This window comes from Nannobrachium achirus, assembly GCF_963921795.1.
Source record: "Nannobrachium achirus genome assembly, chromosome: 19".
Classification (NCBI taxonomy): domain Eukaryota; kingdom Metazoa; phylum Chordata; class Actinopteri; order Myctophiformes; family Myctophidae; genus Nannobrachium; species Nannobrachium achirus.
This window is the reverse complement of record NC_137826.1, coordinates 50,190,198-50,212,472: the sequence shown is the minus strand read 5'-3', so window position 1 is coordinate 50,212,472 and position 22,275 is coordinate 50,190,198. Positions and strand designations below refer to the sequence as shown.

General features: G+C 45.6%; 1 protein-coding gene across 1 annotated transcript in view; it reads left to right on the top strand.

Annotated features, from left to right (window-relative positions):
- LOC308304908 (rho GTPase-activating protein 7) overlaps window positions 1-22,275 on the top strand; it is a gene marked incomplete at both ends in the record, with an annotated part of 129,960 nt that overhangs the window by 98,275 nt on the left and 9,410 nt on the right. The window contains 10 exons of the mRNA XM_080749533.1: window positions 80-282; window positions 1,620-2,009; window positions 4,102-4,345; window positions 9,847-10,030; window positions 10,719-10,996; window positions 12,153-12,445; window positions 14,021-14,206; window positions 15,710-15,869; window positions 16,992-17,190; window positions 19,319-19,538. Coding sequence (XP_080605659.1) covers window positions 80-282; window positions 1,620-2,009; window positions 4,102-4,345; window positions 9,847-10,030; window positions 10,719-10,996; window positions 12,153-12,445; window positions 14,021-14,206; window positions 15,710-15,869; window positions 16,992-17,190; window positions 19,319-19,538 — 2,357 coding nt within the window. The remainder of the gene's footprint in view (window positions 1-79; window positions 283-1,619; window positions 2,010-4,101; window positions 4,346-9,846; window positions 10,031-10,718; window positions 10,997-12,152; window positions 12,446-14,020; window positions 14,207-15,709; window positions 15,870-16,991; window positions 17,191-19,318; window positions 19,539-22,275) is intronic.

Sequence of the window (22,275 nt, the reverse complement as noted above, 5' to 3'; positions counted from 1 at the left end):
CACTGGGCTCATTGTCTCTCAATCAATAATCAATGATTCCATGGATCCCCCCCCCCCCCCCCCCCCCCCCACCCTCCAGGTGGAGGGAGACAACGCCGCCCCCTCCTGCCTGGACTTCCTCCCGGCCCCTGACAGCCCGGTGGGACGGCGTGGCCCCGCCCCCTCGTCATGTGACGCCTGCTCGCTGCACAGCACCAGCAGCACGGACAGCGAGGGCCAGCGCTCCCTGAGGGGCCCCAGTCACACGCACAGGGGCCACAACACCAGCAGCAGTAGCTTTGGGTGATTTCCCTTTTTTTTATGTGCTGTTTTTTTATATTAATATTATTACTTGCGCAAGTACTGCGATCGGCTGGGTATGTATGTATGTATGTATGTATGTATGTACAGGTATGTATGTATGTAAGTATGTATGAACCCCCCCGAAGGCTAGCTGGCTTGTGTTGACCATTGATTGATGATGACATAGCATGCACCATGAAGATGATAAACGTTTTAAATGGGCCCGCCTGCCCCACCTAGAGGCGGAGCACACAAGGTGCGTCCACATCCTAATAAACTAAAGATGATAAGATCCATGTGATCTGACCATAGCTGATGGCCGGGCCCCCGCGGTCCGCGGGCCGGTAAGCGGCCGATTACTCAGCTTAACCGACACTCCGCCCCTGTATGTATGCATGCATGCATGCATGCATGCAGCAGCATCTCTGGCAACGTCACTATTAACAGGCAATGAGGGACCAGTATTCCTGGTGGTGAAAGAGGTGAAGTCATTGGTCATAATAAATCAGTTTTCTTTGGAAGCGGTGATGCCTGCTTGCACATAAGTAGGCCGGCCTACTTTTGCGTGAGGCGCAAGATGGCACCTCGAACAGAGTGCATTTTGAGTTATTATTATTACAAATATAGCTGCAAGCAGCAATACGAGGGCCAAGGAATGCACGCAAGTAATATGCAAAACTACCATCTGAATGCAGATCTTCGTCCTAAATCAAATAGTTATATTACTGTAAGCTGACGTTTGTATTTGCTGACTGAGCAACATGAATACAACGTGGATGATAGAATGTGATTGCAGAAAAATGTTTTTTCTTTCTTTCTTTTTTTTTACAAGACCATGCACCCCGGTTAAAATAAACCATAAATGAAATAAGTTCACGGGAGGCTCATGAGATAGAATCCTTAAACTTTTTTTTTGTTTTTTTGTTTTTTTTTGCACCCCGGTTAAAATAAACCATAAATGAAATAAGTTCATAAGAGGCTCTATTACACAAGCCATATACCATTGTTTCCTGTTGAGATTGACACATTCCACCCAGGTTTTTTCATCTCACTCACGTCACTTAGTCTGCTGACCTCACTCAGCAACGAAATAAACAGAAAATAAACAAAGATAAAAAATAAAATAATTCACAGGAGGCAAGCAGTGATCACCCCATGATGTGCACTGCAATGTAGTTTCAAATGGACTACATTGCAGGCGCTTTTTGAGAAAATAAGAAGACACGTGTGACATGTGTGATCTGGGCAGCTTGCCCCAGGAAATGTGCCAAGCTCAATAGGGAACAACGGTACTGAAAATAATTCTTAAACCTCACCTCTCATCTCCTCTCGCTCAGCACCAGCGCAGACGACCAGGAGGTCTTTCGGCGGAGCTCCCCCGGCGCCAAGCCTCCGTCCCTGGACACGTCGTTCGGCGAGGAGCCCCCCTCCTCTCCGGGCAGCGCGGGCTCCTCCAGCCAGAGCTCCGAGGCCTCCGGCGAGCGCTGCTTCCCGGACAAGCCCCCGATCAGGAAGAAAGGCCCCGGCCTGCTGAGGAGGATGGAGCGGCTGAGGCTCAGGGGCACGTCGTCGTCGGTCGCACAGGGGGCCCCCGACGTGGGGGGCGTGAGTGACGGGGGTCCCTCCGCGGCGGGAGGAGGAGGAGGAGGAGGGACCACCAGGCTGGTGATAAGCGGGCCGGTGCTGCTGGAGGAGAGACACGTGGAGACGGACGAGAGACTGCGGAGGTCAGGAGGTTCACTGTAAAAAATAAAAAGTTGGGAAAAGATTTAAGGCAACAAACTTCAGAGAACTTTTAATTTTAATAGGACTGAGAATTTTAAGTTAAACAAACTCAAGCAAAACTTATGTAAGTTGAGGTAACTGAACATTTTAAGACAAACCAACTAAACCAGCTTAAGCAAAACTTAAAGCTATACTGTGTAAGTTGCTAAACTAGTGGTCAGTAGCGGTATTGCTTTTTTTGGCCGTTTTTCGCCCGGAGTCGTCGCGGACCACCGCCGCGGACCACCGGAGCGGCACCGCAAACCACCGCGACCGATACAAATCCGTGGAGGGGTAGAACGCATGGTAGAACGTAATTTTCTGGCCAGGATTTGGGGATTAAGAGGTTAAGAATCCTTCACCATGGTAAACACTGTAGCTGAGTGAGGCTACTTCCTGAAGACACGGAAGATAAGCTGTGATTGGCCGGTAGTGTATCATGTGTGTATGATCCGCGATGCGATTGGCCAACGTATACAGATGATGCAGATGACGCTATTTTTCCGCGGAAAAACCGGACCCCGGCCAGGATCATAGAAAACATATAAAGAGAAGGCTTTAGAAGCTGAAAATAACGGAGTGGGTGTTCTAAAACTTTAGCGATTTAACAGTTAGGACAATTTTGAGATTTGTTTTATAAAAAAGGTTACATGGTATAACTTTAAAGGTTTACGTTTGTGTCTAATTTAAACGTTTTCTGAAATTTGTTGCCTTAAAATGTTGAGTTTTCCCAACTTTTATTTTTTACAACTCTTTTACAACCATTATGTAGGCCAGTGGTTCTCAAACTTCAACGTCTCCCCTTAACTCTGACAGTGTACAAATGGAACCAAATGAACCCTAACGGTTCCATTTGGTTCCATTTGTACACTGTCAAGAGTTACTTGTATGGGTCCATTTAGAACCCCCCTAAAGGAACCACCCACAGAGTCCCTGGAATCCACTTTGAGAACCACTGATGTAGGCTAAGCTAGGCTAATCGTCCTTTCTGTTCTTGTCGGCAAATCACTTACCTTTGAAAATGTATAGATTAATCTCCATCCGTTATTTCCGTCCGCAGTGCATGTCTTATAGCAGTGTTTCTCAATCTTTTTTGGCTTGAGTACCCCCTTTCCCTGATTTCTGAATCCAAGTACCCCCTTTACCCCGCATCAACACTTTGCTTATAAAACTGTAATTAAAATGTAAATACATAGTGGTATATGATGCTATTTCAAGAATATAAAATCACAAATAAGAAACGGAGTGAAAAAGTTTCAAACGGTTGTCATGTCAATAACTTCAATACATTCAAACAACTTTAAAACACATCCCTGGTACCATGTAATTTGAATTAGCAACTCAGGCTCTCCAAGTTTCTCCATTTGTCATCATTAAACATAACAGTACATGTTTCTTTCCCCCTCCTAATTCAATTGTAGTCAATTCTTTAATTATGAACAATATTAGCATGATTTATACTTGTATTTTTCTTTTTTGGAGCACTTTCTGAGTACCCCCTGCAGTACCTCCGCGTACCCCAAGGGGTACACGTACCCCCATTTGAGAAACACTGTCTTATGACTTATAGCATATAAAAAAAATAAATAAAAAAAAAACTTTGCTCGGATAGTTAATTTACAAAGATGTAACTCCCGAGTAGATATTTTCAACAGTTCCGATTGTTTAGAAATCGATGACAAAACGCACAGGGAATTGGGAATGGGCATGTCATAACTTGGGACAAAAAGAGTCAAATATTGTCACTGGCGGGCAGAGAAACCTTGCATCTCCAAGTTTCAAATGTGTACGTTTTTTCGTATAAAGTAAAGCCCCTGTTTCATCACGCAAGACTGTTGCACAAAACTAGTGAAAATAGCTGATCTACAAGCAAACAACGCCTCGTAACGCGAGGCGTTGTGTGCTTGTGGATCGGCTATTTTCACTGGTTTAAATCATTTTTAAAATGATGAGTACAAAACGAACGGTTTGGGACACACAAGCTACCACTTACAAGCTTACCTGACAACGATATATAAACCTAAACCCCTTCCTGCGTGCCTGCTGTGCCTCCAGGCTCCAGGGGCGTCCAGACAGCCAGGCGTCGTCCACCCCTTCCTCTCCGCACGCCGCCAGCAGCAGCAGCAGCAGCAGCAACGCGGGCAGCACCAGTCCGTCGGAGAGCAGCAGCACTGTCAGCACGCCCAGCCCCGTCACCCGGGTGCGGAGGTCGGGCAAACGCAGCGGAAGCAGCGGCCACGCCTCCGCCCCGAACGACCCGGAGAGCAAGGAACTGGCGCTTCGCGGACACACGCTGGAGGTAGGTACTTTTATCACAGCTACAGTCGCTTCATGAACCGGACCCTTGTGTTCCTTCCTTTGAATCAATCTGTGGGTCGGATTTTTTTAACACCACGAAAGACGTCATTGGACGAATGGACGTCTTTTTTTATGTTAGCGAAGAGCTCCATCTAGTGTAAAACTATTGCAGTCACACACACACACACACACACACACACACACACACACACACACACACACACACACACACACACACACACACACACACACACACACACACACACACACACACACACACAAACTATTTCCTAAAGGTCAAGGATGTTCACGATCACAACAACACCAGAGGCAGCTCCACTAATATCATCAACGTAGATTTAACACTAAACAAGGCTCTAACTCGTTCACCTGCTATACCACCAACATGTGGAATGCCCTTCCACAAGCCTTAAAGGAGAGCAAATCCCTAGCCTCCTTCAAAATCAGTATGAAAAGTCACCTTCAGACCCGTGATTTGTAAATAGACTAAGCCCCCATGCTCCCCCCCACCTTTTTTTCTGCCTTTGTATTTGATGTTATGCTTTTACTGCTTTTGAAATTGATATTATCCTAGATAAAGTACTATGTTCGATCCGTCTGTCTTTCAATGTTATGAGATATTTAAAGTGTGGTTCCTGTGGAAATAAGCCTCAGCTTTCTAGGATCTCCTTTTAGTTGACCTTGTACCAGTGATTTGTACTGTCATGAAACTGTAGTTTTTTATTGCAAACTTCTAATAAATACTTCAATAAAAAAAAAACACGCGCACGCACGCACGCACGCACGCACGCACGCACGCACGCACGCACGCACGCACGCACGCACGCACGCACGCACACACACACACACACACACACACACACACACACACACACACACACACACACACACACACACACACACACACACACACACACACACACACACACAGATTTCCAAGGAATCACGTGACCCCAAGATTTCCTCCCCCGTCTGCTTCCTTTACTTTAGTTTTGGGGAAACGCCCCTATGGCCACGCTGTTTTTTTCATAGCATTTTAGTCGAGGCATGCTGTGTTCAATAGCGATTAACTACAGAACGAATGGACCAAATGGAGGACAAATAAAGCACAGAGATAAACTCCCTCTTCACCAACGATCATGGGATCCATGCTACTGGAGATAAATGTTCTGAGACTACTTGAAAAGTAGATCAAACGATCGCAGATTCTGCCCAACCTGCAGAATGGGCTTTTTTGATGTATTTACTCTGGTAGTGAATGAGTTAAGTGTCATATGTCATAGATTATGACTGACGTCACAGGCTGGTCCCCCTATAAACCTGTGACGTGACGATAAGGCTGATTCCCAACAAGAGACAGGGACACCATTCTCTTACAGAGCCAAACTTAAAGAGATCGACTTTCATCAGATTAACTGCTTGTGTGAAATGCTTCAACGGACTGTAGACCTGAATGGAGGGCCAACGATGCACGAGGACGATGCTGCTGTCGCAGTGGACAACAAGGTTTACTCCTTTGGAGGATACAATGAGCATTTTCAGAAGGATCTAATGGATGTTCACATCTTCAACACAGTGACTTTGCGCTGGTTCGTGTTACCCCCAATGGAAACCGGAGGAGGAGAGATTCCCCCCATGTGCCGTGGCCACACAGCTGTGCTGATAGCCGGAGATGGTACCATCTACATCTGGGGGGGTTACACTAAGAAGGTATATTGCAATGTGCTTCATGCATTTGAGCTCGACACCCACAGATGGTTCAAACCCGAGGTTTCTGGGACTGTTCCAAAAGGGAGGGGAGACCACTCAGCCTGTGTCTTGGGAAAGATCATGTATATCCTTGGAGGATCGACCAATCAATGTTATTTTTCATTCAATAGCATCCACAAGTTGGACAGCACCACAATGGTCTGGTCTTTAATTAACACCAGAGTCACTCAACCATATGATAACTCGGGTCACTCTGCCACCATCATCGGGACAATGATGTTCATATTTGGGGGCAGAGACAAGTTCCATCCTCACATCAGAGTGTTTGACACAGAGACCAATAGCTGGCTTCTGGAGGGCAACACGCCTTCTGGAAGCCTTCAGCCAGAAAGACGCTGGAATCATTCAGCCTTTGCCTACGATGGAGAGCTTTACATATTTGGTGGCAAAACCAAATCTTCGGTGGCTAACTGGAGTACCCCGTGTATCAATGATCTGTGGAAATTCAATCCAGAGACCTCCGGCTGGAAGAATTATTCCCAGTGGAAAGGCCAGTGGCCAACTGTTGGGGGTTTGCACTGTTGCTTGGTGGGGGATCGTGTCGTGCTCTTTGGAGGATTCAAACAGCTGTACATCTTAGACTTCAAACCGACTCTGAGGACGTTATGCAAGGTAGCAGTAGCTGTTCAGTACGATCTGAAGCAAAGGGACCTCCCATACAACATCCGGTTTGAACTGGCAGGCCTGACCGCCAACAGCGATGGAAAACAAAACGTTTATCGATACGTGCTACGTGGCGTCCCCGAGAATCTCTGATGTCATGTTGATGAAGTCATTGCGGAAGGACATAAACGCGGAATGCCATATTTGGGTAAGAACAAGTCCTCTGCTGTTGTGCACCAAACGTGACACAAACACTCTCTTCAGGACTCTGCTATGACAACTGCACCCAGTGTTACAGCTGTGTAAATGGCCATAACTCAGCGACCACTGCTCTCTGCTCAGCGCAATGTAGGACTAAAAAAATCTAGCAGTGAAAGTAACCGACTTTACAAGCTCACAACCTGTCGCGCATTGCTTGTAGATCGGCTATGTTCACTTTATTTGCAATATTCTTCTTTTTTATCAAGAGCCTTCTGAGCTTTTCTATTATCCGCTGGCTTCACAGGCTCACAGTAAAAGTTTGAAAGGGACCTGGCTATGCACTTAATTGAGGAGAAACCATTCTTGGCTAATACGTCCCCCATAGGAAAATGTGCTCCAATGACCTGAACTCTTTCTGTAAACAGCATATTGTCCAGAAAGTTGCACGCTTCTGCTGGTCTTGTTCAACATGGGGTTGGGGAACAAACCTGCACACAGTATGAGACCAGGGGCGTCAATTGGGTATGGCAGGGGTATGCAGCTGCCATACCCTGGGTCCAGGGGGGAAAATAAAAAGTTACTTTTAAATATAAATCCATGAATGTCTCTTTGGCTATCTGCGCTGGTTAATATGTTGTTAAATTACAGTAAAATAACTACAAATGCAAAATTTAACAAAATGGTCACTTTAACGATGTATTATAATTATATTCTCCACACTTGTATTCTCCCCAGCTTGACAAAATGGTACTTTTCCCAGGTTCCGCAGGTCAGCTGCAATGCATTATTGTTAATTGTGGCACGTTTACTAACATGCTAAGTTTAGCTGCACTTGAAAAACAATTCCAGGCTGCCTTATCCAGCCCAAGAAACCGTAGAAACCTGTGTAAAAAACTGACAAAAGTATTTTTTTTTTCAGACATTGTGAAAATAGCCGATCTACATGCTCACAACGCCTCGCAGCGCGAGGCGTTGTGTAGATCTGCTATTTTCACAATAGAACCGTGCTATCCAAAATGTAATGCCTATTTTCCATGAGGACTCCCATCTTTGACATACCCTAGGTTTTTCTGAACTGACGCCACTGTATGAGACCACGGCTATAAGAATATGGATCTTTTTCTGATAGCATTTTTTCTTTCTCTCTTTTTTTTTTGCGATTGGGGCTTGCAGCCACACGCACACGGAGATTTCGGCCGCTAAACGGGTGAGGCCTGAAAAAGGCCTCCGAGTTTGAAACTTGGAGATAAGAGGTTTCTGCCCGACACCGACGAATGACGATATACTTTGTCCACCACTGCCTGTAATTAAGGCAGCATAACAGAGTTGTTTAGACAGTATACAAACAGGTTTATTGGCATGCTTTCCAGTGAGCTCAACACCATTACTTTGCTCTCCAAATATTTAGTCAGGGAACTTTGTTTACCAGTGAGAATGACCTTGCTGGGCTCATTTATTCAAGGCGTCTTATAATTACTGGGCACAAAAGTGTGAAAAACACACACAAAGTGGAAAACACCAAAGAATGAGAGTATGTCATTAAACTCATTAGCTCGCTAAATCGCAATGTGGGGTCCAAAGAGTCCAAAGTGTTTTACTATGTGTATTACATTCACCCATTCATGTACACCAGGGGTTCCCAAACTTCTTTTGGCTCAGGGCACCCCTATAAATATATATATATATATATATATATATATATATATATATATATATATATATATTATGTATATAATTATATATACACTTTTTTTCCCCTTTTTTTTCATCTGAGGCACCCAAAGTTCAAGGTTGTACTTTATTGCTACGTCTTTTTTACAGGTACATGAGAGTAAAACTTGTTTTTGTTTGGCATCCTTCAGGCAATGCAGTGGTATATATAATAACAGCAACACTATAATTACAGCAAAATCTAAAAAAGAATAATCTAAAAGGGTAATTATAATAATAAGACGTAGAAACATTTGAGAAAGAAAGAGAGTGCAAAAGCAGACAATATCCCAACAAAAATGTCGGGGGCAGCGCCTCCGTCTCAGTAGCGTCCTCAGTAAGAGCGCATGGCTAGAATTCCCAACCTGGTAGTCTCGAAAGCGTGGGTGGGACCTTTTTTTTTATTTCTCTGAGCGTGTGTTGGCACATGCGCATTGCAATGACAAGACCAAGGGTGATAACGGGTCTCCCAGCTCCTGGGAGCTGGTAGTCAGACTACTGAGCCTTAGCTAAGGGATGAGTCAACAGTGATAACAGACCCATCCCAAGGGATGATAATGCATGTATCAGGTGGCAAAAGGCAAAAGAGCAAAGAGAAAAAAATAAAAGAGCATCCTTAACCCTGCAAGGCCCAGCGTTGCTTTTTGGCAAAAAAAAAAAAATTAAATCCTATTAGAATAACAAATTTGAATATAAATACCCCCCACAGGGGCTGACATTCACACCCCCCAGAGAAGTTGAAATTCCAGCGTCTGGACGAACAACATCTCACTTTTTAACTGAAGCTATTCCTCACTAAAACATAAGTAAAATGCCTGTAATATATTTTCTCGTGATCATTAGAATGTCTAGAACATGTACATATATGTTATTATTGTAAAAAGTATCCCCAAAATGCAAATTAGAGCATGATTTATGATTTATGGCTATAAAACCTTACAAAAACATTGTTAATTTTTTAACATTACATTTTCCTGTGATTAGGACTCCTACAACAGCATCTGATTTTTTTTTTTTTTAAATTGGCCAGTAGAAATTAATTCGGGTCTTGTAGGGTTAAATGTACACATGCTAAAAGTCTGGCATAATCAGCACCCTTACATTATATTCAGAATGTTCACTCCCAGCACCCCGACCCGCAGGTTGAGAACCACTGGTTTACAGTAATACACATAACTGGTTCATGGTCCCCTGCAGGACCACAGACCCCAGGCCGCCAACAACAACAACGGCAACAACAGCAACAACGGCGGCAGCGGTGGCGGCCATGACAGACTGCTGTTCCAGGTTCCGCGGGGACACAAAGCCGGGACGTTCCCCGCCTCTCTCAGCCGCCAGACGCCCCTCCCCCTGCCCCCGCTGCACCCCGACAACGCTGTTTGTAAGTAACGCTGAAAAAAGTCTTATTGTTTTTTTTTTTTTGGCCACAGACCTTTGATTCTGTAAGGCTAGGGCTCCACCAAAATGACGGCGTCGTGCTGGCGTCGGACGGCGTAAAAACGGGGCGTTCCCAGCATTGACGCGACGCTTGACGCGCGCGGTGGAGCCGGGGGGTGAAGAAGAAAAATAAGAAAACCACTAAACAACGGTTATTTATTAAATAATACATAATATCAAATAGTTAAATTTCAACAGAATCAAAGGTTTTATGGTAATGATTCACCAGGATCCTGGATGGCCTATTGATTCTAGGCTTAACATAATTGATATCCATATTTTTGTAAATCTCTATGGAATCTATGGAATTTCTTTAGTGGCACCTGTAACATTGGAAAATTTCAATTCAAAGATGTAACAAGTAATATATCGTCACTGTCGGGCAGAAACCTTGTATCTCCAAGTTTTTTTTTTTTTCGCGAAGTAAAGCCCTGCTTCATCAGAAAAGGCCATCGCACAAAAGTAGTGAAAACAGCCGATCTACAAGCACAAAACGACTCGCGGTGCGAGGCGTTTTGTGCTTGTAGATCGTCTGTTTTACTAGTTTAGTAAAAAATAAATATGATAAAAACAAACAGTTTTGGACATACAAGGTTTCCACCCGAGAACGACGATATGATGTAATTTTTCAGCAACGAGCCCAACGCTGCCTGGCATCGACCCCTCCACCGCCTCCTCCGTGGTCAACTGGCGGACGGGCAGCTTCCACGGTTACCGCGGGCGACAGGGAGGCAGCCGCCGCGGCGCCGACGCCGGCCGGCAGCAGCCCCTCCCCCACCCTCACGCAGCCGGCGATGGCGATGTGGGCGGAGCCGGAGCGGCGGAAGGAGAGGCGGATCACCGCGCCAGCATCTACGACAACGTGCCGGACGAGCGCCCAAGCCTCCTGTTCCCCGAAGGAGAGCAGAGGGTGAGTCTGAGCCCAAAACCCCTTTCCTGAACATAGCAGATCTCCAAGCTCACAGTGCATCGCTCAGCATGAGCTTGTAATGAAACAGCGCAGATTTCTTAATAACCAACTCATCAATCTTCTTCCAAAACGTTAGCCGATAGACGGAATCTCCTTAGCGCGAAAATGTCATAATTTCAAATGTTGTATCGTTTTACGATGCAAATAATTGGTATCGAATCGTTTTGCAATGCAAATAATTGATTGTTTGGAAACTAAGTAGTGCCTTGTATTTGGACATTTTAAGAGGGAAAATTAAAAAGAGGGGTCTAATTGCCTTTCCATTCCATATAGCTACTCTTGGTCAATCGATAAATGTATGTAATCTCTGTGTTCATGTCAAGGTGGGTTTGTCCATACAGTATGTGTTGAAATATAAAGTCCATGTATTTGCTAGATAATCACAGCGTTTACTTCCATAATAATCGATTTTTTTACACAGGTTTCGTTTCTTTGCTAAATAGTTACTATATCGATTTTAAATCATTGAATCGAATCGTATCGTATCGCCATGAATGAACCGATATCGTCCATGTATCGTATTGTTAACCATGCATCGTGATGCGTATCCAGGGGCGTCACAAGGGGTAGGAAAGTGGGACTGAGTTACTGGGGCCCAAGGTGGAGGGGCCCTAGTAACTTTAGCTATTGAAAAATAGCAGATATACAAGCTCGCAGCGCGGCACCGAGTGCCGCGCTGCGAGCTTGTAGATCTGCTATTTTTGAAAAGTTGTGAAAATGTGTGAAAATCTTTGAATATATGTATTTTTCAAGCGAACATTTCGAACTCAAATTTGCTTCTGGGGGGTCCCTGGAACTAAATATTTTGAGATCGAGGTCCGTGGCCAAATACATATCATCTTGGGGGTCCTTGACATAGGTTTCTTGCACACATTTTCACGATTTTTCAAAATTAGCAGATCTACAAGCTCGCAGCGCGGCACTCGGTGCCGCGCTGTGAGCTTGTATATCTGCTATTTTTCAATAGTTAACATTCATGGGGGGCCCCGCAGTGAATCCTTGTACCCAGGGCCCAGAATTTGGTGTGACGCCCCTGTGCGTATCGTATGTATGGTTACACTGACAGCCCTGTACCTACTGTATGTGTCCCGTGCAGCTGGGTGGTCTCCTGGACCAGGGCGAGCTCTTCTCGGCTCTGGACAGCGTGATGGAGAGGATCAGCCTGCTGGTGTCCTCCTGGTCCCAGGACCTCTCCGACGACTGCCCCTCCCCCTCCTCCTCCTCCCCCTCCCCCTCGCCCCCCTCCTCCTGCAGGGCCTCCCCCGCCCAGCGCCCCTCCTCCCCCTCCCACATCCACCTGGAGGTCCGCCGTCCCCAGGAGGAAGAGGAGGAGGAGGAGGAAGCGGGGACGACCGCCCCGTCACCACGGCCCCTGCAGCCCGGGAGAAGGTGAGACACAAACACGCTATTATGCTCTGTCAGAGATGAAGGGAAGCTCTGCTCAGGGACGTGCAGAGAATGTTAGAGAGGCAGGGGCTGACATTTCTAAAAGGGCCTTTTGGTGAAAGTATCAAACATAGCAGACCTCCAAGCTCGCAGAGCGACGCGTTGTGAGCTTGGAGGTCGTCTATTTTCTGTTCTTGATACCACACTGAACTAAGCACTATCAAGTGAATACTGGAGATGTGGCGTAACGGTATGGATTTCTACACACAGAGGGCAATTCTTTCAGCTTAAGATGCTGCATTCAAGTTCAGGAGAGTTTGGACAAGGCAATTCTCTTGAATGCTGCCTTCAGGTATGGCATGGAAAGAGGGGCATTTGCATTTCTTTCACCATAGTAAAAACTGCATTCATGGTTTGGAGAGGGCACTTTTTACAGACAGCTAAAAAGGGCAGGGGCTCAAGCCCCCTTTGATGTCTATGTGTGCACGTGCCTGGCTCTGCTTTCCGATAAACGGTGAGACACACCGGACGATCGGCCACCAAGATCATTTTCAAATGATGTTTGATTAATGTATCTGGATGAGTGAGACTGGCACACAGCTGAGTAGAAGACACAAAGCTGGGGAACATTCAACTGTAAGGGGGGGGGGGGGGGGGGGGGGGGGGAGAAGATAGAAAGGAAAAGGTAAAGTAACCTGACCCTAATATTAAGTGCTCATGTTGTGCTTTAGATCATCATTACACAATTGGTAAATGGTGCATTTATATGGCGCCTTTATCCAAGGCGCTTTACAGAGATTGTACATTACATTCACCCATTCACACACACATTCATACAACGATGGCGGAGGAAACCATGCAAGGCACCAACCTGCTCACCGGGAGCAACTAGGGGTTCAGGAGTCTTGCTCAAGGATACTTCGACCACAACTGTAAATTGTTCTTGGCAGAATCCATACTACAGCTAATGCTAAAATATTGTTTTTTTTTTTTTTTGAGCGGTGGTTACACCGTCTCCTATACGTGGCCGTGTGTGTATGCGTGTGTGCGTGTGTGCGTGTCTGTATGTAGCCTGCAGGCCTGCAGTACCTTTTATGACCACACATGTTAAGGGAGGGGCGCTGTTGTTCAGGCCAGGCCAGACCAGGCACACACACACACACACGCACGCACACACACACACACACACACACACACAGGGGGGGGGGGGGGGGGGGGGTAAACCACCGCTCAGTTCACACGGGTGTGATTTTTAAATAATGTTTCCAAAATGGACACATTTATAAGTTGTTACATTGTAATCAAACACAGAGCAAACATATCAGACAGTCTACCTTTCCCCAAAAGGAAAGACATCTTCATTCAATTCAGTCTGAAGAAGCAGGGACAAAACACTCTGGTCATTCATAAAAACGAATGACCTAAAGGCTGGATATCAAAAGCAAGATAAATGGATCCCCTCCCTGCAACTCCAACCCCAGTCAAAACACCAGGACTGTTATGGTATTTTGTGGATATGCTTTTGGCTGCCACTCGTTTAAATGTTGTGAATTCCAACCTGTCTTTGTCCTGCGACAGGCCGAATCTCCCCGGAGAGCGTGGCGTCTCACGTGGTCCCGGGACAGAGGGCCTGTCCGTCTCGGGTCGTCCCGGGATCGACAGCCTGTCCGTCTCCCAGATGCACCTCCTCCAGAAGCTGTCTCTGCTCAAACTCACCTCCCTCATGGACAAGTACTCCCCCAGCAGCAAGCAGGGCTGGAACTGGTGAGACCCTGTGGTTGCGTACACGTGTACTTGTATTACTATACTTTTGAGGGCCACATTAGAACCATATAAAGAGACATTGGACTTCCCTAGTCCTCAAGAGAAATTATTTATGGTTGAAAAAAGATTCAGGGCGTTATACATTACACAGTTAGGAAAAGACAGAGGTTAGGGCTAGACGTTTAGAGCTTAGGGGTTGGGGATACCTAAGATCACACTGATAGATATATATTTTTTTAATCGTCACTGTCGGGCAGAAACCTCGTATCTCCAAGTTTCAAATTTGCATGTTTTTTTGTTTTGTTTGTAAAGTAAAGCCCTGCTTCATCATACAAGACTGTCGCACAAAACTAGTGAAAATAGCAGATCTTTTTATCGGCTATTTTCACTAATTTAAATCATTTTTAAAATGACATATACAAAGCGAACGGTTTTGGACATACAAGGTTTCCACCCAACAACAACAAAATGTTTCTAAGGTTAAAAAATGGCAGGTGGAAATGGCATTCATAAAAGGTAGCATCGTAAAATGTTGACATCCTCACAAGTGCAATGATACGATACAGACGTGCGCGTGCATCTGCGTGCGTGCGCTAGGGGAGAAGGTGCAACAGGCTGAAATTGTCTTTTAGAAGTTCATCTATTATGTATCAGTGTTGAGAAACACAACAACTGCAAGACACATTGTCTTCTGTTGAAAGACGGAGAGAGCTCAGCGCTACCCCCTGGAGGCTCCCGGAGGAACTCACCTGTACATACAGACAGACAGACAAACAGACAGACAGACAGACAGACAGACAGGCAGGCAATAATTTACAATTTAATACCAGACGCTCTTAATCCCGAGTGAATTACAGTAAGCAAGGTAAATGCAGCAAACAAATGCTTAGAGACAGTGTAGTGCCTACAGTAATCTAGCTACTTGGTACGACCAATATAGGGCTAAAGTCGTTTTTAGTTTCTTCTTCTTCTTCTTCTTTTTTTTGTCTTTATTGTCCTTGGCTGGAGGGGGTTATAAAAACTCAAAGTGGAGTATCCTGCATGTGATAGAGCTTGTAGATCTACCATTTTCACTAGTTAATTCCTAATGTAGACCACTTTTTTTTACCATCCTTGAAATGAGTCAATATATGTCTTTCTCAATACTGTGTGGAAGACATAAGTAGGCCTATCCAAAAACACGAATACTCAGATAGTACAGATAGCATTTCATTTTAATGATTGTACTTAAGTACTGCACCCAAGTAAATGCACTGTGTTGCTGTTATTGTGGCATTGTGGCAATACGCTAGCAACACATCAATTATGAATTAAATACAGAGGGCTTCCAATGTAAAAAAGACTGTAAAAAGTCTTATTGGGATGTTCCTTTTAGGCAGGGTTAGTACAATTGTACTGTACTACATTTCAATTGTATTGACTGTACTTGTACTGTTCTCCATTTTTGTCTAATAAAAATAATCAATCAATCAATCAATTCCCTCTCCCTCCCCCTCCCATCAGGACGGTGCCCAAGTCTCCGAGGAAGGTCAAGGGGTCGGAGGTGAAGGGTCGCAGGGTGTTTGGGGTCCCCCTGCTGCTCAGCGCCCAGCGGACGGGGGACCCCCTCCCCCCCAGCATCCTCAGGGCACTGGTCTACCTCCGAGACCACTGTCTGGACCAGGTACACACACCTTTTCATATGTGGGTGTCAAAATCATTTCAGGGTTAAGGGCCACAGTGGACCAAAACATTGACTCAATGAGGGCCTTAATGGCGCAACCAGTCTCGGACGGGCACCCGCGCTCGCTCGTGTTTACGTACACAACTGTCACTTGTCTTTGTTTTTCATCCTGTCTGTTTATTATTAAAAGCAGATCTACAAGGTCAAAATGTGTCGCATTCGCGCCGCATTTTGAGCCGCGTTTTGAGCTTGTGCTACGTTTGATACTTTTGTGTTATTCAAGTGGGGCATTAAAGGTAGGATCATTTAATGCCATTCATTTAAAGTTTCAGTTTTCATGTAGGTGACAGGCGGTGGGCCTTTCATCCAATCATGATCAAGATGGGGCGGGCCTTGGTGCGCATAAGGCCCGGCCCCACCCGACCATGATTGGAGGAAGGCCCCACATAATTCCATTTAGGTTCACTGTACCCCTGTAACTCCTATAAGCAAACTGAAAAGTATCTAATGAACAACCAACTGCTGCCTTCAGTAAACTGATAATGATTTTCTCAAAACACCTCATAATCACTGAAGTCAAAGCGACTGGGCGATAGTCATTATTCATTATTACAGCATGGCTTTTTGGGAACAGGGATTATAATGGAGTCTTTCCAGGTAGATGGAACAGTACATGAGTCCAGTGATTTTTGGTAGATGGGACACCAAACCTCTGCCAGTTCCTGGCTGCATGAATGCAGCAACCGGCCACATATTCTGTCTGGACATGAGGCCTTCCAGGGACATGTGTGTGCAAACTTCATGTTGATCCACAGTAATTCCTAGATCACTGTCTGTGGGTACAGACTTAAGAGCAACTTTGTGTTCTTGCAAAAAGTCAGCTGTTTCGAACCTTGCATAAAACTCGTTGGCCTTTTCCTTTTCATTTGGAACACTAAGGCCCTTCTTAGCTGAAGCCATGTTAGTCATGGCCTTCATAGATTCCAATAATAAGACTGAAGTCCAAATATGGGCCAAATAGAGACCCATTTTTATTATTATTTGATTTACATGAAATCACTTACCCTACCTTTTCAACATGGAAACATGGAAACCATTATGGCGATGACGTGTGTCTCCCAGGTGGGTCTCTTCCGTAAGTCGGGGGTGAAGTCTCGCATCCAGAGCCTGAGGGAGGCGGTGGAGGCGGAGCCGGACGGCGTGCGCTTCGAGGGCCAGTCGGCGTTCGACGTGGCCGATATGGTGAAGCAGTTCTTCAGGGACCTGCCCGAGCCTCTGTTCTCCAGCAGGCTGTGTGAATCCTTCCTGCACATCTACCAGTGTGAGTAGAGCGTTAGCGTTAGCGTGTGGTCGCCCGCCAGGGCGGAAACCTTGTATGTTCATTTTGAACTGGTGGAAATAACCGATCTGCTATTTTCACTATATTGCATATTATAACCAAACCTGGGGGTCTAGGTAATGTTAGCCTCGGAAACCCAGACTTCTTTTGGCGATCGGAAGAAAAAGAAGCCTGGGCGATCGCGTTATGATCACTGTTGTAGGAAGTGTAGAATTTCCCTAACCAATCAGAGTGCAGAGAGCGTCGCACCAAATGTGTTGACGTCATAACGCACCAGCGTTCTCTGCGCTGAGCAGAGGAGCAGAGGGGGGTGGGGGGAGGAGAACACATGCTATTGGCTGGAGACTTGCGGAGAGACTCACCGCGCCCGCCCATCTGCCTACACTAAACTGTCCACGTTAGGTTAGAGTGAGGTAATGTTAACTCCATAGACACATACAAAACATGGAAAGTACATGGCAACTATGGCACCACCTCTTTAAGTAAAAGTAGCCATAATGTAGAAACACTCTGGTTCACTTAAATGTCCCTATATTCAAATTGTACTTGAGTAAATATGATCTACAGGCTCGCAATGGGTCACAAATCTCCTATTTTCAAATGATCTTTATACATTTTTAAAACTTGTGAAATGGGACATTGTGCATAATGAGTATAGTACTTTCTACTTTTGGTACTTCAAGTACACTTTGATACCAAAACTTTACAGTACATTTTCATATTACATATACATAACATATACATAATTCTGCATTGCAGTATTGATACTTCTTGTGCGTAATAAGTCCACCGTACTTGGAAAGTAGAACTCGCCGAGCTCTCCGGTTGAACATTTTGCAGCGTTTGCCTTCAGAAACATTGAGACAAATCCATGTCATCTGGAGACGAGCAGACAGCGCACGTTAAATATTAATGATGTACTACCAGTCTGTTCTTTGAAGGCCTGTAGTGTTTTCCCCCTGCAAGTACAATATGCTACACCGGCTGAATACAATTATACACTTGTTGAGTGTAGGAAAGGAAAAAATAACAGCCAGTCTACCAGTGTTGGGAACAACCACTCTCACGTGTCACAAAGTATGCGTTTCAAAATATCTATCGGTAAAGCACTGTCTGTCTGTACTGTATCGTTCATGTATCTCGAAAACCCAAAGGAAGTGCAGTGTCCGGTGTGAAGTGCATTGGATATGAGTAGTTCTTGACAATGCTGCAAACTGTGCTTCTGGGCCCAAGCAATTTACAATTTAGGCATGTAGCAGACAATCTTAAAGGATACTTTTTTTCACATTTTCAGTGCCAATAATAATTCAATAATTGCGGTGTCTGCTGCAGTATAGGAGACCAATACAAAACCATATAAAATAATAATATAAACTCAAAACTGTCTGTCTCCGACCACCAAACTTTTCGTCGAAAGTTACAACTTTCCGACGTGCAGCTTTCCAAACTCTAATTCGGGGGAATGCTTTTCAGAAGTTGTGAGTGACATAATTTTGTAGTTGAACCGGACCTTTCCGAAGTAAAGTTCAGTGGTAGGAGACATTATGGACAGCCCTTAAAGCAACTCTCACAGTGTAATCACTGATGAGCCTACTGACGATCCAGGTTCAAAGAGGATGTTTAAACATTCTTGTTAAGATTGCTAACCTTTTAACTTCAATTAGTCAAATATTGAATTATTGGCTCACGAATGCAACAAACATAAATCTCCAGGAATTCAAGGCTTCATGGGTTGAGTCATTGAAAGGTGAAGTATTCCTTTAACCAGAGTGACTTACCAAGGTAAACACATGCATAAATAATTGCTTCTGGGGGATCCCTGGAACTAAATATTTTGAGATGGGGGTCCGTGGCCAAATACATATCATTTTGGGGGTCCTTCACATGAAAATATTTGAGCACCACTGACATAGGTTTTTCAAAAAACTTTAGAAGGATTTGAAATATTCCGATTTTTCAAAAATAGCAGATCTACAAGCTCGCAGTGAGTTTGTATATCTGCTACTTTTCAATAGTTACAGCACAAAATGTGAGTGAATCCTTGTACCCAGGGCCCCGAATTTGGTGTGACACCACTGTTGACGATCAAACTCTCTTCTCTCCACAACAGACTTCCCCAAAGACCAGCAGCTGGCGGCGTGCCAGGCGGCCATCCTGCTGCTCCCGGACGAGCACCGCGAGGCGCTGCGCACGGTGCTGCTCTTCCTGGGCGAGGTGGCGGCCTGCGTGCACCACAACCAGATGACCCCCACCAACCTGGCCGTGTGCCTGGCGCCCTCGCTGTTTCACCTCAACATGCTGGTCAGAGACCACCACCACACGCAGCCCAGGTAGCTATAGACCACAGAGACCACCACCACACGCAGCCCAGGTAGCTATAGACCACAGAGACCACCACCACACACAGTCCAGGTAGCTATAGACCACAGAGACCACCACACACAGCCCAGGTAGCTATAGACCACAGAGACCACCACCACACAGCTCAGGTAGCTATAGACCACAGAGACCACCACCACACACAGCCCAGGTAGCTATAGACCACAGAGACCACCACCACACACAGCCCAGGTAGCTATAGACCACAGAGACCACCACCACACACAGCCCAGGTAGCTATAGACCACAGAGACCACCACCACACAGTCCAGGTAGCTATAGACCACAGAGACCACCACCACACAGCCCAGGTAGCTATAGACCACAGATACCACCACCACACACAGCCCAGGTAGCTATAGACCACAGAGACCACCACCACACAGCCCAGGTAGCTATAGACCACAGAGACCACCACCACACAGCCCAGGTAGCTATAGACCACAGAGACCACCACCACACAGCCCAGGTAGCTATAGACCACAGAGACCACCACCACACAGTCCAGGTAGCTATAGACCACAGAGACCACCACCACACAGCCCAGGTAGCTATAGACCACAGAGACCACCACCACACAGCCCAGGTAGCTATAGACCACAGAGACCACCACCACACAGCCCAGGTAGCTATAGACCACAGAGACCACCACCACACAGCCCAGGTAGCTATAGACCACAGAGACCACCACCACACACAGCCCAGGTAGCTATAGACCACAGAGACCACCACCACACAGCCCAGGTAGCTATAGACCACAGCGCATCGCTTATACTGGAAACGTAAAGAGACAATCTTTCAGTGTGTGTGTGTGTGTGTGTGTGTGTGTGTGTGTGTGTGTGTGTGTGTGTGTGTGTGTGTGTGTGTGTGTGTGTGCACGCGCATACGTGCACATGCCATATCTCTGCGAGGGTACAATGTTTATTCATGACATTCCTTATCTCATATCTGAAAGTTTACGTGCATGCACTGCATGTGTACGACGTGCAGCACACCCACACATACATGCACGGCCGCACGCACGCACGCACGCACGCATGCAAGCACGCACACAAACACACACACACACACACACACACACACACACACACACACACACACACACACACACACACACACACACACACACACACACACACACACACACACACAGGTCTGACCTAAACCAACTTCTGATCTCACTCGACTTCTAAGAGTTCCCACAAATTACATCAACACCGGCGAGCATTTGGACAGGAAACACTTTTGATTGGGGAGAGGTGGGGCGGCTGTCCCTCCCTGTGATGTAATGATTTGCTGTCAGCGCAGTTTACACATGCACACACACACACACACACACACACGCACAAGCATGCACGCACAGCGTGTTACATAACCTTGAGCAGCCTCTCATCTGGAGCTAATCTCTCCTCAGATAAACAATTCCTCAGTAGTTTAGAGTTTAGGGTGGGAGAGAGAGAGAGAGAGAGAGAGAGAGAGAGAGAGAGAGAGAGAGAGAGAGAGAAACTCACGGTTTTAGCTCGAGACCCAAGGGAGAAATTTGATGTCTCACTCTCCCTGATAGCCGATCTACAAGCTCACCGCGATTTTTAAGATTTTAGGGGGACTTTCTACCTTAACCACTAGGCCACCAGCATCTCTTGTGTGAATTCATGTGGATTTATGTTTTGAAATATTCATAATAAAAAAGTAGGAACTTGAGAAAAGGGATAATTACTTGCAAGTTGCGAACCATCAAAATGGGTTCGGAAACATATCAGGCGCGGACCAATCAATGAGACCGATAGGTTGGATCGGCCAATCAGGGAATCTGACTAATATGGTGTAGCCCAGGGGTCTTCAAGAGGGGGTCCGGTAGCCCTCCCCAGAGTTACTACAGGGGGTGCACATCTTTGAGTGATAGAAACTATTTTTTCTCCTTTTTTTATATTAACCACTTGAACCCTAACATACATATTCTGAGAACTTTAGCCAAAAATAGGAGATCTAGAAGCTCACAACGCCTCACAGTGCGAGGCGAGGCGTTGTGAGCTTGTAGATCGGCTATTTTCGGGAAAGAGCTTTGGTGTAGAGGGGAAAAAGAGCAGACTAAGTACAGACTGAAAGGTCAAGTTTATTAAGTATTGACGGTTCAAGTGGTTAAATATCTGAACACACAAATTGACATGAATCCAATATACGCTGATGATTGTGCTGTCAAACAATGAAACAATATGGAATTTATGAAAAGGTAGTGGGGGTCCCTGCTTCATCTCTCTCTCAACTAAGGGGTCCTTGGCCTGACAACGTTGAAGACCCCTGGTGTAGGCATTGCCTTGATTTAGCCATAGTTTTGTCCCCTCAGCCATTGCAGCATTAAACAAACTGCCTTGTTGATGTTTTTGGTCTATACTGGGGACTTGTCTTATTGTTATGTTGTTCTGTGCTATATGGTTACAGTATGTGTTATTGTGTTGGAACAGGCTGTGAATATGAATATCCCTGAGGGCACAATAACCACAATTATTATCATTATTATTATAGCAACCACAGCCCAGGTAGGGCTCTAGAAATCCCCAGTGCCACACTGCAGTCTGTGTAGATGGCAATGGAGAAATGTTCTCAAAGTGGGGTCCGGGGACCCGGCTTTTCACCATAATACTCTATAAGTAAGACGAATTTCCTCGCTCCCAATATTGAGACGGAAAA